The sequence below is a fragment of the Centropristis striata genome, chromosome 18, assembly GCF_030273125.1.
Source record: "Centropristis striata isolate RG_2023a ecotype Rhode Island chromosome 18, C.striata_1.0, whole genome shotgun sequence".
Classification (NCBI taxonomy): domain Eukaryota; kingdom Metazoa; phylum Chordata; class Actinopteri; order Perciformes; family Serranidae; genus Centropristis; species Centropristis striata.
The window spans coordinates 15931052-15949255 of record NC_081534.1 but is presented as its reverse complement, the minus strand read 5'-3'; the positions used below and the strand labels follow the sequence as shown (position 1 = coordinate 15949255).

The 18204-nt window shown below is 40.1% G+C and overlaps 1 protein-coding gene across 2 annotated transcripts in view; it reads right to left on the bottom strand.

Moving 5' to 3' along the window:
* The window catches only part of nhsl1b (NHS-like 1b), a 127727-nt gene extending 110930 nt beyond the window's left edge, over positions 1–16797 (bottom strand). For both annotated transcript variants that reach the window (XM_059356229.1, XM_059356230.1), the window contains exon 1: positions 16146–16797. In XM_059356229.1, coding sequence (XP_059212212.1) covers positions 16146–16464 — 319 coding nt within the window. In that variant the 5' untranslated portion in view covers positions 16465–16797. The remainder of the gene's footprint in view (positions 1–16145) is intronic.
* Positions 16798–18204: the final 1407 nt, after the last annotated feature.

Below are 18204 nucleotides of genomic sequence, written 5' to 3'. Positions count from 1 at the left end.
CAAACAATCGGTTGCTGATACCTTGAGTACGGCACGTTTTGAAACAGGACAGTCGTATTTGTCTTGGGAAAGTTTTTAGGAAGGAAAAAGGTTGATATTTATAATCCGAAAATCTGAATCTGCACACTAGCACAAACCTCAACGTCTGGGACAGAGGAACACTCAGGCCAACAACAGCAGCAGCTAAATGGCAATGTGGCCACAATACGTGAGCACCACTCACTCAAAGCACTTCACTAGAACAAAATGACTCATTTCTGACATTAACTAAAAAATGCCATCATTCAACAAGTTATTACTGATTACTGTAATTACACGTCTCCACGCCCTATTTGCTTTTAAACCAACAGGTAAGACACATGTACAAACACAAACACAGCTTGTTTCCCACCATGCACTGTCTGTTCAGTTCAACATTCTCCTTTTGGCCTCCATTGCTGGGCAGTAACAGGACCGGGCGTGCAGACTCCAGCTCCGGGCTTAAGGAGATTAACCATTCTGTAGCCGTATGAAATCATATTCCTCATAATCCCCATCACTGACTCTGAAAATCCCCTCTCACTGTGCGGCATGGGAGGGCCCGCACTAAATGTGCTCCCTTGTTCTTTTGAACTAACACACACACCCGGCACATCTGCACAAAACAGCTGGATGTCTAGGGGAACACTCCAGCATGCAGATGTGTGGGATTACAGTGTGTGCAAACTACTAGATGGACATTTACACTGTTCAATCTGTATAAATAAAGGTGGGATTATTAATAAATACATCTGTAAATTGATGCACCCTTATAATTAGCATACCAATGTTGCAGCATATTTGTCTGCGTTACAGAGTGTCTCTTTTTCTTTAACAGCTGCTCTGAAGGAAGAAGTTTATAGCTCTTACACTTGGATGACAGCAGTGTGTTTAAACATGCTCAGGCTTAATGCATGTTTGTTTCATCACTTTAATCACTTGTTTTCTGGTAAATATACAATTAGTGGCTTGTTTCCCCCTCTAGTCACACAGCTATTATGTCTTAGATGACTTCCTTATACACAGCGTGGTGCAGATATACCAGTATACATTTTGACCGTGTTGTATAGTTGCCTGGTTATGAATCCCCATCCTTTTCTTGGCAAGACCCACTCCCTGCAGAGCAGCCTTATTGTATAGCATGATCTCAACAAGTGGGATTCATAATAGTAATGCTGCACAGTGGGTAAAATCTACCACTCAGCAAAAATGCCTGACATGATTTTCCCAATTGCCACATATTGTGACAATGAATAATCCTGTCGATCATGTGTTATTAACACATTTATCTTACTGCACCTCAAATGAACATTATCTGTATTTTCATCTAGTAGTAGCTTTCTATTTGAAATGTAGGGAACCAGTTGCTGTTCAAATCGTGCCTGTTCAGAACAAGCCGATTGCTTGGCTTTCTGTATTGCAGCTTTCTCATACTAACAACTTCACACTTGACACTTTGCTTCCTGGGCAATACACCTGCCATGACATAACTGCATCCCCTAGTAGTGCTACATGTCAAGTAGAGCTAACAGCTATATGGATCCAGGCTTTTTCCAGAAATAAAAGCCTTCATTCGGAAAGTAACATTGCTGATTAGAGGTGTGGATCACTAGAGGCCCCACAATATGATTTTATCACGATACTTGAGTCAAATAAGAGAAAAATCTCAGTCTTTTCATCCCACTTTAGTCTTTTTATTTCTCCACAATGAGAGTCAAACCCACAGACAGACTAAGAAAGTATTCAGTCAAACTGAACTTAACTGATATCAAACACATATGGACGACAAAAACTGCTGCATTTTCTCAAACTTTCCTCAACTTTAAGCTTCACTGCTCTGAATTTTTTTGAATGAAACATAACAAAAAGCCTAACTTTTCAGCGTAATTTCCACAACTTCCCGACAAGATATCCTGATGCACATGGTATCTAAAGATTGCCTAGATCTTAGTTTCATATGATACCAGTATCTCCAGTATATTCTTAAAAGTGAGCAAAAACTGCAAAAATACTGACGGCCTACTGGCCGTCGGAACACTAAATATCGATACTTGGTGGCTATAAATCAATATAATATTGCCATGCAAAATATTGTGATATTATGCTGTCGATTTTTCCCCCACCTCTAGTGCTGATGCTTGATATGTTTTATCTCCCGTCTCTTTCTTCATCTGTTCCTGAATGTACTGTAGCAAACAACTGAGGGTGAGCTGACAGCAGCCCCCTTAAAAAGTGTGTATATAACACACTACTAATAAATATGTCCCGTAGAACCGCCCTCCTGCAAACCAAATGTCCTCGGTTTGCAGGTAGGTTGGAGTCTTTTCCATGGGACATCATTTTATTATTAGTTATGCCGAAGCTAAAATGTAAACGTAGTTAAATAGTTCTGATGTAATATATACAAAAGGACAGTCATCATTTTCACTGTAGGAAAACCATGCAACGTGGCTGTGAAACTGAGTTTTGACGCATCGACTCCTGACATGAGTTGAAAAGCATAATTATGATCCCACAGAACTGCTTCAATGCTTCTGACATTTGTATTTGTGTGTGTTTATCCAAGTCATTGTTCTGTTCTGAGTGTTGATGTGTGTGTGCACAGGTTGCAACTAGCCCTTGAACAGTTTTATCCTTCAGGCAACTTCCACGTTTAATAGACTGCATCATAATGATAACAGCACTCCCATTAGCTTCACAGCATTGTGTGTGTGCATGTGTGCCACTGTACATCTGTTTCCAGCATGATGCAGAGGAGATATACAGCAGATTGCACAACAAGTGGTTTTGTGCAGCACTGCTTTCTGCACTTACCGTACAGAGGAGAGGAGAGGAGAGAAGAGGAGAGGAGAGGAGAGGAGAGGAGAGGAGAGGAGAGGAGAGGAGAAGAGAAGAGAAGAGAAGAGAAGAGAAGAGAAGAGAAGAGAAGAGAAGAGAAGAGAAGAGAAGAGAAGAGAAGAGAAGAGAAGAGAAGAGAAGAGAAGAGAAGAGAAGAGAAGAGAAGAGAAGATCATTGGTTATGAAATTCTGCACCCCTATACGTTACTGGGAAGCCATGATTAATTTCGCTGAGACAAACAGTCACGTGACAGATATTCACTGAAAATCAGACAGAATTGCAGGGTGTTTACACAGACCCGGGAGGAGGACAGGACAGAAGAGGTTGAAAGTAGAGGTTGTAAAAACGCAAAAAGTTCAATATGTATATACTCAATTTCCTCCCAATATTCATGACACGTGTGGGCACTTAGAAAAGTGTTGCATTTATATTTTTTTCACAATGTATGTCATCATAATGGTTATTCTGCACAGAATACATTTTGAGTTTTTCCCTCTTTTAACCATGATTGTGCTGATTACATAGAGGTGCAGGACTTATATATGGCAGTGAAATACAAGGACACAGTGTGTAAAATGTAAAAAGAGCAAAAAAAGAACACCCTGATGAGAAGACTTGGGGTTCAGAGGGTTAAAAGCCAAAGAAAGGGAGGAGGACAGAGAAGCATCCCATCATTGTTATAAGAAGACACACACACCTGTTTTTCTCATAAACAGCTCCTGAAGCTTAATGTGGGCCGACTGACATGACAGCACATCTTGGGCCAAACATATGCCATTATCACTCAACACCACAACTCACAGAGACAGGATGAGGCCATGTAAATACTACTTGAGTATTAGTAGTATCATGGGAAATACTGATGGATGGAGGTTTTAAGCGGGACAGCTAACTTTAAGCGCACACATGTACATTGACATGCACACAGAGACGCACACAATGAGGTCTCTGTGGATGAGGCAGACAGCCCGAGCTGCTACAGAGGAAGATTCAGTAGTCAGTGGGGATTCCTGTGCGGAGTATGTCATGCTTCACAGTGACAGACGCTTTCTCAGACACACATGCAAGCGGCATGCAGTGATCTGGGAGACAGAGTGAGATGGATGATGAGCCAAAAATATGCTTCAGGCAAGAGAGGGAGAGACAGACGCATCGCATTATGGCCTAGTTGTTTTGAGTAATTAATAGACAAATTAGTAAAGTAAATAAATTGACTTTGACTCTCTTTATGGGTGTGTTTGTGTCTGTTGCGATCAAAAACGTGCTGGATTCCTTAAACTTGAAAGTGTTCAGCTGCAGGCTGAGATGTCTGAACCAAACACACGTCCATAAAGAGAAGAGACAGAGAAACTTAAAAGGTTTGGAGATAACTTGATTTGCCAGTACCCTAACTAAATTTAACAAATGCCAATATGCTTAAATGTCAAACAATGCCATGAAATAAAACAACGTATTGAACTAAAGTGAATCAGCACAGCAGGAGAGAAAGAGACAGAGAGAGCAAGACAATGCAGGAAAGACAAGAAGGAAACACCCGACTAAAACAACACAGCTGACAGACTTTTATTTTTAGCCGCATAACTCTTTGTGACTCTCACAGTAGATACAATGAGAAAGACAGACACTGACAGGCCTTATAAATTGTGCTGAAATGTTCAAAACTAGTCAGAAGTAACTGGGATATATCAAATTAAGACAGCTATTAATTCTAATCCAGCCAAAGTCATTTTTAGGATATTTCTTTGGGACATTAGAGTGCTGCTTTAATAGCACTCAGTAGCCATTTTATGCACAAAGAAATAAAAAATGTAACAGCTTTTCACGATCAAATGAAGGTGCAGGTGACCCTCAGTTAACCCTGCACATTTCCATGTCACTATTTTATTCATTCATTGAAAATCCATATTAGTTTAGAGGTAAAAGGCACTAAATATGTGCCAACTCAATCAGCACTTACTAGCACAGCCTTTGAAAGGTCTATACAATGTGTGTTTTCAGTTCACATGCTGAATCATGTAAGATGGCGCCGTGCAATGTCAACTTTAGTCTGATGAAGAGCAGCTGTGCTCGAAACGTCACTTGGTGTAATAAAGAAGTGGCCAGTGGAGCCCTGCGATGTGTGAGTTATCTTTTTTTATTAATATGTGTCTGATAAAAAGCATCATGAGTCATGAGGCCAAACATCACAACTAGGGATGGCTGTTTGGAAGAAACCTGCTAACTCAAGCATCTATAACGTTAATGATCAATTAACTGATTAATCTCTACATGAGCAAAATAAAAGAGATATATACAGTACAATGCAAAAGCCTGTTTTGATAACAGATGCTATTATTTTGAAAGGACGAAAAGAGACTTTCTGACGATTGTAAAACTAACCAACGTGAGGTGATACTGTAAAGATAACGTCAAGGAGTTCCATATGTTATGTTTTAGCCCCAGAAGAGGCATGAGGTTAATTTTCACAGTAATCTTGCATATTTAAATGCGTATTGTGTTTAAATAAATTTTGGAAAAAAATAAACCTAATAATAATTCATGATAGCAAGGTTTGATACAGTAAGCTAGTTTTGCTCAAATTAATGCTCTCGTAATTATGTGTGTTTTTAATTGTTATTACAACTTTCAGTTTGCAAACTGTAGCTTTATCCAGGTTAATTCTCAGCTCATTGGCTTATTGACGTACGGACGCAGAACTGAACGCTCGGCCGTGTTCCAGTTCAGTGAGTACTGATACACAGTCACAGATAACATTAAAATAAAAAAAGATCGATTTAAAAATTCCACCTGATCGACCAAATTCTTAACGACCATTAATCGATCATGGATTAATTATTCCTATCCCTAATCACAACAGCAGCAGGTAATATATTATATATAAAGATAAACAGACCTGGATTAACATTAGCAATAGCAGGTATGTATGCATGTGTTTTTATGTGTGCAAAGGAGTTATGAAGAAGGGGGTGGGGTATGTATACTGTATATAATAACCCAGGTCAACATGTTGACAATGGACGCCCTGACCGTTGGAAGGAATTTAGGACAACAGATTGTGTGTCTTTTCTCTGACACAAACACACAAAGGGCAGGGCGGTCATCAAGACAGAAAATAAAGCTTTCCGACACAGAAACAAGTGCCTGATTTATTCAAAATTTGCCAGAATTTCACAGCTGTATCATTATAAATAATTATGTGTAATGTCCCTCGATGTCAATTATTACATCGACTGCCAACATAAAGAAACTTACGAGCTGCAATAAAGAGCATTTGTGTGGGGCTGGTGGCAATTATGGTCCCATTTGCTCTTAAAAGTCTCCCTGAGGCAATAATAAACACAACGCAACACAACAGTGACATAATACCCTGCACCACACCACCACCATCTCCCCTAACCTTGCTGATAGTTGACACATTTTTTAACTGACTCAAATCTGGGACTTTTCCATCACAGACCTGGGGAAGCCTATCTGCCTAAATCCCAACTAAATTAACCTACATTTTATACATTAATTTCATGAGCGAGTGACTACTGAAAGATTCCAAATTACAGGCAACCAAAGTGGAGATCAACTTGCAGTCATTCGTTTCACAATGCACATGATAGAATAAACAAATCCCACAATGTCTCTCAAATATTAAACATTGTGTCTGCTTGCCTAAGACAAAACCCTAATCGCACGCTTCTTACTCAGCTTGTTTATTCAGCTGAGGAAATTCCAGTTGTCTAATGTTGCCAATGTTTACAGGACTAAAAATATGCTTGAAAAGGGCCAACGAACAGCTGTTTCTAAAGAATTATCTGCCAATACAAATATAGACCCAGCTCCACCCCAACTTCTCATCTTCCTATGAATTGATTTTAACCCAAATTCAACTGTTGCTTGTTTCATTTAGACTTCACAACAGACAAAGGGACTCGCTGAGGTCTATATAAATATATCCAGTGTGATTTGCTGCCAGCTGGGATGGGAAACCCACTAGATTTGAATCATGAGGATGGTTACAGGAACTTCCATTTGTGTGCATGGGCGTGCTCGTATGTGTTTGTTAAGTGGCACAAGTGACAGATGTGGCAGAAAATCCCTGTTTATTTTTCCTGACGCGGTCATGGAGTCAGAGTGTACATGTGTGTGTGAGTGTGTACAGTGTTTCCAGGCCTTGAGTGCAGTAAAGTGCAGATGCGGTTTAACAATAGCCTTTATGTTCCTGTAAGATGAGCTCCCACCTGCTGCAGTATGTCATTATGTACTGAATGTTTGCTGTCTGTCTGTCTGTCTGTCTGTCTGTCTTTCATACACATCACTGCTAACCAGTAATACAGGATGTATTTAATGCTTACTTTCACTGGCATTAAAAGTGGTTATCGTGTAGCTTTACAGGATGTCTTTTGTTTAGTCCATCACCTTACAAAACAGGTTGACTATAGTGCAGATATGCTGTAGTTCCCATAACTACCGTTGATTCATGTCTGTGACATTTATACCAACAATCAAGATGATGCTTTGTGTGAAAGGTGGCAACCGTACCTCAATTGTTGTAGTTAATGTGATGTAGATTTAATGGATAACTGTCACAAAAAGCCTGAACATGCAATAACCATGCTAGAGGGAAAAGAATGCATCTGAAAATGCAGGTTTCTAAGTATATGAGTTTGAGGTAAATTTCATACATCAGATTAGAACCCGGCCGATATGGGATTTTGAGACCGATGCCAATACTGGTTTTAGAGTGGGGAAATTATTTTATAACCGATATTGTACATTTTTTGAGCCGGAACTAAAAAATGTTATATGGATTGTGCGCAGATTTTATACCCAGAGAGCTACTTTCTCAAACATAAAACTTTATTAAATGCAAACAATGCATTACATTGTCAGCCAAATCTATAAATTAAAACTGAATAAATAGGAATAAAATAAATAGTTAATAAACATCTGTACTGTTCAGTTTCAGTCAATTGCTGACTAATGAATAAAAAAAATGAATAGCTAACATTTCTATTTCTATATCACGCCAAGCTACATTTTCTATCATGTAAAATTAAAAAGATTCATAACAGCAAATATCAGACAGAATATACACAGATACCGATATTACTTACTAGGCCAATATCTGCCGAAAAATATTTGTCAACCGATATATCAGTCAGGCTCTACATCAGATGGTCACTTTGCTGACAAAAAAATAAAAAGCAGTCAAGAGGCTCAGTGTGACAATGATGCATCACATTCATACAGCTGCTAACAATTTCTACTGTAGAGACCAAAGAACAAAGCTGTTTGAAACAGCTGGCAGAATGAACAGTTGTGTATCTCAATAATGCTGTGACCTAAATTACACAGTCCATCTCACGCTGGCTGTAAAGATGCTGCTGTTGGAACATCAGTCTGTCATTTTCACCAGATCATAGTTAAGATAGTTGACAATGGACCAAAAGGTAGCAACACAGGAATCAATCATTTGGGGAAAAAATGGTATTTGGCACTGTGTATTGATTATCTGTGGATTTAATCTGACATACATCAGTCAAATATTGAGTTTTTCTTACACTGGACCAATTTATTAACAGTACAGGCTGTGGCAAACTACAGCTGGCTCACTCAGAACAACCAACAATATCCCTGCAGTTTCCTTCACTTGACCCTGATCAGATATATGCAGGCTTGCAAATATTTATTCAGAAATGTATCAAATTTTAGCTCGTCATTGCATGGCTCAATATAATTTTTAAAAAGAAAAATGCCCTTATTTTACACGAGGAAATGTAAAAAAAAATGGAATCCCATCCTATTTTAAGTGAACACACCATTCAAGGAGCAGTGGGTAGCTGCAATTTCAGACCTGGGGAGCTGCGTGAGGGGGTTAGGTTGCTTGCACTTAACTCCTTGACCTGTCAGTCCTGGGATTCAAACTAGCCACCCTCTGGTGACAAGCCCGATTCCTAACCTCTAGGCCACGGACTTCCCACAAAAGTTCTACTTTGGAAATTAGCCTTCACTCTGTGAACTATGATAATGCATTCATTGAAAGGTCGACAGGAAAAATGTATAGAGCGAGACAAAAACAGATTGCATGAGCGAGAGAAAGAGAGATAAAGGGCGAGCAGGGGCCTTGTCTTTGTTGTGGTCAGCGCTGCAGTGAGAGGACGGACATCAAAGTGCAGAGGATGGACAGAGATGAGAGAGGAAAGGTCTGGAAGCCATATGAAACAACAGGAAGAGAGAAAGGGAAAGAAATATAGGACCGGGGAGTAAGAGAGAGGGGAGAGAGGAAGGGACTTTTAAACAGAGGAAGGAGGGAGGGACGGCTGAAGCAAAAAGGGAGAGTGGCTGACAATGGAATATGCTGAAACATCATGTCACAGCTGTGCACGGACTCACATAAACAGTGACACACACTCAACGCAAGCTGTGAAAATGTTTTGTCAGATGTTGTATGAGAATATACAATGTCCCTAGAGGTGTATTTGGTCATTTTTTAATTTGCCCGGTCAAAAGTTTTGGAACAAAGCCGAGCACGGGCTCATCTGTTATTCCGCAGATCTCGCCTCTGCTCTGCTGCCAGTTTAGCTCGTGTTTGGCTCTCCAGAGGAAAAAACAACTGGGCCTGAACATCTGGCTATTTGTGATACTTTTTCACCAAAATCTGGAACACAACCTCGACCTGAACTCGATTTGCACTCTTCAACTGCACCGCTCTTCAAAATTTACAGTAACGGAATAAATCTGCTGTAATGCAGCTAATAGAAAATCCACAAGCAAATACAAACATGTGCCTATACTGCGCATTAGATCTTGAAGATTGCTGCAGTTTTACCAGGTGGAAATGTAGAAAATTGATAAATGATTGTAGATCACTTGAATTAACAGTTTGCATGAAAAGAAGCACGTTAACAGCCACTGTGTGTGTTGAAAAAGCCAAAACAGTGTCATTGATTGTGAAGTTATACAGTACCAGTCAAAAGTTTGGGCACACCTTCTCACTCAATGGTTTTTCTTTATTTTTATTATTTTCAACATTGTGGATTAGGTGGCTATTTTGCAGAATCTAATAAAAAAACATTCTGTTTTTTTTTTTGACACTTTTTTGTTTACTTCATAATTCCACATATGTTCCATTATAGTTTTGACGTCTTTCTACAATGTAGAAAGCTACATGGCGAAGTATCCCTGAGCAAGATACTGAACCCCAAATTGCTCCTGATGCTGTGTTCATCGGTGTGTGAATGAATTCCCAATGGTGGCACAAGTGTGCCCTGGTAGCCTCGGCCACCAGTATGAATGTGTGTGTGAATGGGTGAATGAGCGTAGTGTGTAGTGTAAAGCGATTTGGATAAAAGCGCTATACAAGTGCACCCCATTTACCATTTACCGGACCATCTCTGGATCCTCCAATCAGAAGTCACCACAGTGTTAAGTTAAATCTTGCTCATCTCCCTGCTGGCTGCTTAAACCCTGGATTATCCCGCAGCACCCACAACTGCCAACTTGCAAGTCCTGCAACTGGCTCCTCTGAGTGTATGAACATCAGCACGTGTGTTTGTGGACAGAGACAACTAAATCTGGACAGACTTGTGATATTTTCAGGCCTCCCATGACTTGTCTTTTGCAGAAAATTAAGACCTTAACCAACAGTTCAGTCACACTTCTATGTTGATAAACTAGCCATGAAATGTGAAAAATAGCTAAGCATCATCATCTAACTCTGGCATAAAATAAGCAATAAAATACACAAGCATATACTATAGGATGAGCTGGTATTCACAGGCTTCCAAGCAGTCCCCAAAGGCTTAACATCACTTCTCACACCAGGGCTTACACACAGTCAGCCCCCGAAACACACACACACAACCTAAATTTAGCCATTTCTTAATAACTTCACTGTCTCATACCATCAAGAGCAAATCAGGCTCTGACAGATTTAGTGTTATTAAGCAGAGGAACTGAAGGACGGCGCTGAGCAGAGGCAGCTGGGGTCAAGACATGATCAACAAGTATCTTATGGTAACACTGACTGGCTGCTACAGGAAATGCATTTGTATACAAATACACAAAGACAACTGAAGAACAATACTTGCATCATCTGTCATCTCTCCCTCTTTCTCTGTTGCATTTTTTAACTCCCTAACACTCCTTTGTGGCCTAGCCAGGGCTGCGTCTACATCCCCGGCAGTCTGCATAGAGGCGTGAGAAAGGGCGGCTGCATGTATACACACACATATACACACACACAGTCCGAGTCAGATGCAGTTCAATGGCAATATCTCTCCAACTCTTGGAATGCTAAAGCTGTTCCCACTCTTTTTTCCCTATTTTACTCCAACTTTTTCTCTCCCTCTGTCCCTCTCGACCCGTCTCTTTTGTTCCTCGTGGGACCAGGTCGACCTCCAGAACCAGGCCAGACTCCCCTCGCTGGAACGAGCCCTGTGGGAACTGACTTGTGGATTCTGGCTGCGTAATGACTGCTTCTCTATCCATGAATGGAGGGGACCGTGGCATGAGTGTATAGTGACTAGGGGGAATTGAGGTGGGATAAACAGAGGGTGTGTGTTTGTGTGAGTGCGACAGGAAAAGAAGATGGTTTAAAAACAATAAGAAGCAATTAGTTTATCTAGGCGTGACTTTGTTATTTGTTTGTCATGTGATAAGGGACACCACTTATTCAAACAGTTTACTTTCACTGTCATTATCATCATTACTGATAATTATGCACAAACACTCATGGTCAGTGTGGTGCCAGCCTGGGCCAAAATGTGTCTCTCTCTCACACACACACAGGTCCTAGAGAAGCACTTGAACATAGCAACACACACTAAAGATGAAGGCATGCTACAGATGAAAGATTATCGGGCAAAGACATACCTCTATAAATAACTGAGGGATGGCAGGAGGAATGCACAGACAGTTTGCATGTGTGCCTATGAGAGGGAGATTGATGGTGGACAGCATGGAAGCATGTGTCCAATCCAGTGTGGGGTTTTTTTTGCCCAGCGTGTGTGTGTCTGTGTGTCTATTTCAAAGCCCCAAAGCGGCAGGTAGCTAGTGGGCATCAAGATATTTGACAGGCAGGCCGTAAGTCTCCTCCAACTGCAATTAACCTTCACTAGTTCAACCTACTTTCTACATTAAAATAGCATAATCCCTCTTCAGCCCGGCGCTATATTTGGCAGAGGAGACTTCACTTAAAAGTCAAATTTTTGACATATCAGTGAGTGAAGCTAAGAGGTTCTCTATTAAAGGCCCTTTACACAGTGCAATTTTGGGATGTCCCAGGCGAAAAGTTGACAATCATGAGAGAATTACTGGTAGTCGATCAAAAGCCTGATCTAATAGTCTTAGATCGTATTGTTTGGCCACTAAGAGCAAATTTAAAAAAAACCTCCATGTGACTTTTACTACTATACAGCGTACAGTTAAAAACATATTTTCCTCCTGGCTGGTCCATATCCCCCCCTTCAGCTCCTCTGTTGAGGTTTTGTTTAGTCAACACTCTGGCCAAAGCCTGTTTATTGTTTTGCTATTTTTAAAACATAAAAGCACTGCCAATGGATGACGCAAATTGATGCTTGTTGAGGGTTTTTCTATTTGCTTTCTAACTCTATGATTCATCTGACATTCCTCAAAATTGCTATCGTACATGGCAGACACTGGGAGCTAAGACTTTATGAGACCCACCTCATATAGTGTGACAGTCTGTGTTTAGAATACTGCATAATGCTTACTAAATGAACATTAACTATGCCATTACTGACAGACAGCTCACACTGAAGTATTTTAGAGCAACACAGTCATATTGACTGCATCACAAATTTCAAAAACATTGCAGCAAATTTCCAAGCAGCCATTATTTGGATAAACTGGCCACACATTGGGAATGTAAATACTTACTTCCTTGTATATGTAGCATACATTTGAATATTTCTTATGTGCACAAAATCTATATACAGTCATATTAGACCGCCCTTTTTCTTCCAGTTCTTGTGCATTTTAATGCCTGGTACAACTAAAGGTACATCTGTTTGGACAAATACAATGACAACAACAAAAATAGCTCATAAGAGTTTAATTTAAGAGCTGATTTCTAGCCATTTCCATGGTTTTCTTGATAATAACCAAAATCATTATCAAGAAAACCATGGAAATGGCTAGATATCAGAGTAGAAGTTAGTTGTACAAGCCATTAATAGAATGAACAAGAAATGGAAGAAAGCAGGGGTGGTCCAATAATTTTTCCATGACTGTACAATACAGTGAACGCACAACATACTCAGTGTGAATAATATGCAAGTATGAAATTTCAGGATCCTAAAACCAAGAAAGTCATTAAAATGCGCCTCCTTCTCAGTACTATGGACACCTTGACGTCCAGGGTCATCCAGAGTTTACCTGAGACTATTAATTTCAGCATTAATTAATTACAGTATATGAAATTAACAATGATTCTTCTCCTATCAGCTTCAGTCCTCATTTTCACAGACATCATGACGTAGTTGCCAGGGATGCACCCTTTGGACTGTAAATAGTCTCAGTTGTCTTAATGTCATTAATACATCAGGGTGTGGCAGCAGCGATCTATTAGTCAGCCTGAGTCGACCCTTCTTGGCCTGCAGCAGAAACCCAAACTAGACAAACTAGACTTTATATAAACTCTTGACTCCTCAGTGTAAGGTGTTCCCCTCTGAGGCCGGTGAGAATGACTTCTGACCTGCTGACCTGTACTAGGGCACAAATGGATTAACAGCAGCATGAGACAAAATACACAGCGAGAGGAAGATCCCATTTTTATCGTGCCCTTGTTCAAACAGCCTCTGATGATTACTTTGACTGCACAAACAGACAAACCGCAAGATGAGATACTACACACACACACACACACACACACTACGCCCTTCCCTCAATGTCAGTCCCCAGCATATAGGGGCCCCTCTTTCTGCCCCTCACTACCAGTAATATGATCCATCCTCGACCTGAGGTCAGAGAAGGAATCCTAATCCACAGTAGTTGAAGACAAAAGGGTGACGGGTCACAGTTAAAAGTTTAAATGCAAACTATCAGATAGGATTATGTAATGCATTCCTTTGGAGCTGTTCAAACACTAAAAAGGCGATATGAGTGTAAAACCGATACTAGACATAAAGAGCAAGCAGCAGTGAGGTGTTGATTACTATTAGTAGTAAGTGAGTAAGAGCAGGCTGCAAAAAACTATTGCACATCTATGGATTTTTCTGCATTACACATTAACTTTCATTCAAATACAGATTCAAAACAACTCCACCAGCTGCTCTGTATTATGACGCATTCAATCCTGGAGTAATGCTGGGGGGGCATTTCTAAGACAGGTGTTTGTGTGGAAAGACTTGGAGTCAAGCACACAGGCTTGTGTTGTAATGAAGCTGGGGCTTCCGTACGCCCAGCGCTGGCCTTGGAGCCATGTGGGAGCTGGCAACTACAGTTCGCTATGCAACACACTGCATTCCAGTCTGCTCTCTCACACCTTGTCCTCAGCTCTGAGCCTCCATGGAGCGATTGAGTGGATGACTTAAACGGAACAAAGCTTTACAGAGAAACTCCCGACCCCACCTACGACTGCATCACCACTCTTACAGGTAGAGATAATAGGAATAGTCGAGTCATGCCGTGCAATAAAACAAGGGATTAGTTTTATGTCTGGTAGCTGTCATGTAGCAGGTATTCCCTAAACACAGCTTGATGGACTATCAGTCTGTGTATACGTGTGTGTTCAATCCATTGCTCATCATACATCACATTCAGTTGTGTCTGGGAACTGTCTGCTCTGCTTATCATTTCCCTGCAACCAGTTTTTGTATCTGTGTGTGCGTGTGTGAGAGCGAGAGAGTGAGTCACAGTCAGACCAAAAGCAGGAGGAATAGATCGGAAGAAGAACAACAGTAATAAAAGGAACAAAAACTAATGACTCAGTCAGAACTTAAATCCTCCTCTGTCACCAATGTTCAGAGGAATTTGGGCTTGTCCGCTGAATCCTACTTTGCAACATATTTCAGAGGCAAATTAGATAAACAAAGAGACCATGCAATGGGCAATGGGCAACACAATCCCTTGACTACTGTGTTTATCAGCAGGACCACATAACAACCCATTAATTAGGAAGCAGCGGTTTAAAGGAGCAGATATTTACTCACTCAAAGGCTCTGTATCAGAGTAGAAAAAATGACGGGCCTATCACCCAATCTTTACATAGCTGGCTGTCTGAGTTAATATATAACCAAAGTGTGTGATACTACAGGAGGTAGCTTTACAAAGGTAGCAAAAACAAATCACAAAACAACAAAAGTCAGCACAGGCTGCAGCAAAAGGAAATTGATTTTCCGTTGATCTTTGAGTTGACCAATTTTGTTTACACGCATAAAACAGCATGAAGAAATAGGGGGGAGAGGACTGCAAGGCCTCCTGTGATCTCTGTGTCCTTTGAAGACCTGAACACAGATGGTTAGTCCGTTGAGAGGAAATCCATCATTTCTGACGGGACTCACTATCCTGATTAACATAAGTGTGAATTAAGAGAAACATGGCCATGTGTCACCAGACCGGTCACTCCTCCCTGGTTCTTTCAATGGATGAAATGTGACCGTCACCTTGGACCTGACCAGCTTCTCTCCTCACAGCTGACTATGTTATTATGACAAAGCAGCAAGTGTCCAAAGGGAAAACACAACTCCAGATACAGGTTCATGCAAATAGGCTGCAACAAATAGTAGATTAAATGATTAGTCAATAGACAAAATATAATGTCCAACTATTTTGATAATCGATTAAACATATTCATGCAAGAATGTCAGAAAAGTTGTTTTCAGGCTCTCAAACATGGAGACTTTCCTGCCTACAGAATATATTTGATGAATATGAAGATATTATTAAAAGAAACATTTGATATTGAGGAACTGGAATGGACATTTTTCAGTACTTTTTGATATTTTGTAAACAAATGATTAATGGAGAAAATAATGACCAGATTAATCAATAATAGTTATTTGCAGCTCTAATTTAAATGACAATTTGCTTCATATTTTATCACATTTCACCAATGAATTAATAGTTTGTGGTTAAACATCATAGCACACTAGTGTAATGGTATATTAACATTAATATACATATTACATGTCTGTGGTTGGCAATTACAACTTTATAGGGACTCTTCTCTCTGATTTAACTACAATATTACTAACTACAGTATTGCTATAGGGCAAGAAATGTACAGCCTTAGCTGTCACACTGTAAGCTACCAACACTAGCACTGCAAACTTACGGATTTTGGTTTTCTTGGGATCAAACTTGCGGATTTCACCCTGCAGCCTATGCAGCCGCCCCTGAATCCTGCAGGATCTCCTGAACACCATCCCTGCCTCCATCTCGATGCCCAGGAAGATGTCGCTGGCATGTCGAGAAAGGTCGGAAAGTTGGTGAATTATGTTAGTCAATGTGTGACAGCCGACCTCATCCAAAGACGAGAACAACACGGGTTTTCGCAGTTTGCGTCTCCCGGCTTCTTCCCTCGGTATCCAGCCATCCCTCGCCGATAACCTACTCACACGTCGCGGCTCAACGCTCCTCTGGTGAAAGGGCATATTTATTTCATACCAATAACTCCAGCGGGACCAAAAAACTGTTCACGCAAAACCCTCACAGCTTTAAAACAAATCCAAGACGCTTCGCCGTCCTTTGGCTGCTATTATTTGCGAGGCAGTGTAATCCTCCAATCCCGCCATATTTTGGTTTTTCAAAGCATGGGACTTTGTGCTGCTGTACACTGACTGGAGACGTTGCCTCCCAAAGTCTATTCGAATTCAACCAGACAGAGTGCAAGCTGGGGAGAAAAGAAAAAAACACAAGGAAAAGTAGGGAAAAGTCCAAATAAAAACCCGGAAAATACTACAACCACCTGTAGCAAGTGGAACCGGAGCCGGATACAGAGAGGAGAGTTTACCTGCCTCCACTCGAAGTCAGTTCAGCGGGCTGATGGAAAACCCGGACCGGATCTCCTCCAGACTGAACTGGAGCGACTGCCAGCGAGGAGAAAAAGATATCAGTGTGACGCTAAAGTCATCATTTAAATTCACGCTTAATGAACCACTATGTCTAATAACCATTCACATTAACGTGTAATCCTTATTTTATGCCAGTCCCTAAAATTAGAGGTAATAAATGATAGGCTAATGCCTAACCTTTAATTTCCTAATTCAAAGTTAAATATAATTGAAGCAACTTTCCAAATTGAGTTCATTATAAGGTAATGAGTTCAGGCAAGGTGAATCCATTATGTCTTTAAATTATCATCTGATAATTGGACATTTACATTATTAACTGATAATGAAATAACAGGAGATAAATTGTGCCGATAGTACAAAGCCAAATCGCTAAGCATCCATATGCCTACTTTTTTTTAAAAGCCTTTACTTTTTGCAAAAACTTTTTGTGTCAAAACATGTCTGATTTGACCTATTTTATAGTCTATGGATTTGACAGATTATGTCAAAGTATTTAATTTGAATATTTAAGCAAAATTGATGTTATGTTTTGGTATAATGTCACTGCTCTATTATATAATTAAAAGAAAACAGAAAAAGAAAGCATCCATCTTTTCTCATTACATCTTAGCCTTTCTTACCCTCCTCAGGTGTGTAAACTGCAAGTTATAAACTTATTTTCAAAATACAAAAAGACGTGAATTGTATCGGTTATTTTGTTGGCCATGAGAAGCTGAAAAGCCGAAAAAACATCTATATCATGCATCCTAAACTCTGCAATAAATAGCCTTAAAACGTCACTAGTGCACTAGCTAACTTATTTGCTAACTCAACCCATAAAACCCATGCTAATTGTATAATTTTTTTAAAGATGGCTATATTCTGACGTTATAAATAAATAAATAAAACAATTTAACAGGAGGAATGAAGACATTTAAATGACCTGTGAACTCCTATAGTTTAGCTGAGTTATTTATGCTAATGCTCACTAGCTAGGAGAATATTTGGCTAGATAGTTACAGTAGGTTAAGAGTTAGGAGTTATTTATAGTTTACAGCAACAAAAAAAGAGGGTCTGGACTTCATTCTTAATATCTGTTGACTCTTGAACTGCTTGTGAAATGTATGTTTTCCAATATTTTTCTGGCTAATAACAAGTAAAGCTAAAGTTGGCTGGAGGAAAAGATGCATGTAGCGTTTCACCTATAATATGCATATAATACATGTTAGTTGTTGCTCATCCCTTTAAATCTAACCCATTTACATTGTCTGAACACGGTCTGATTTATGTCCTCTGTGTTCACAAAGCATGTTTGTTCAGTCCACCAGCCGTCGCTCTTCA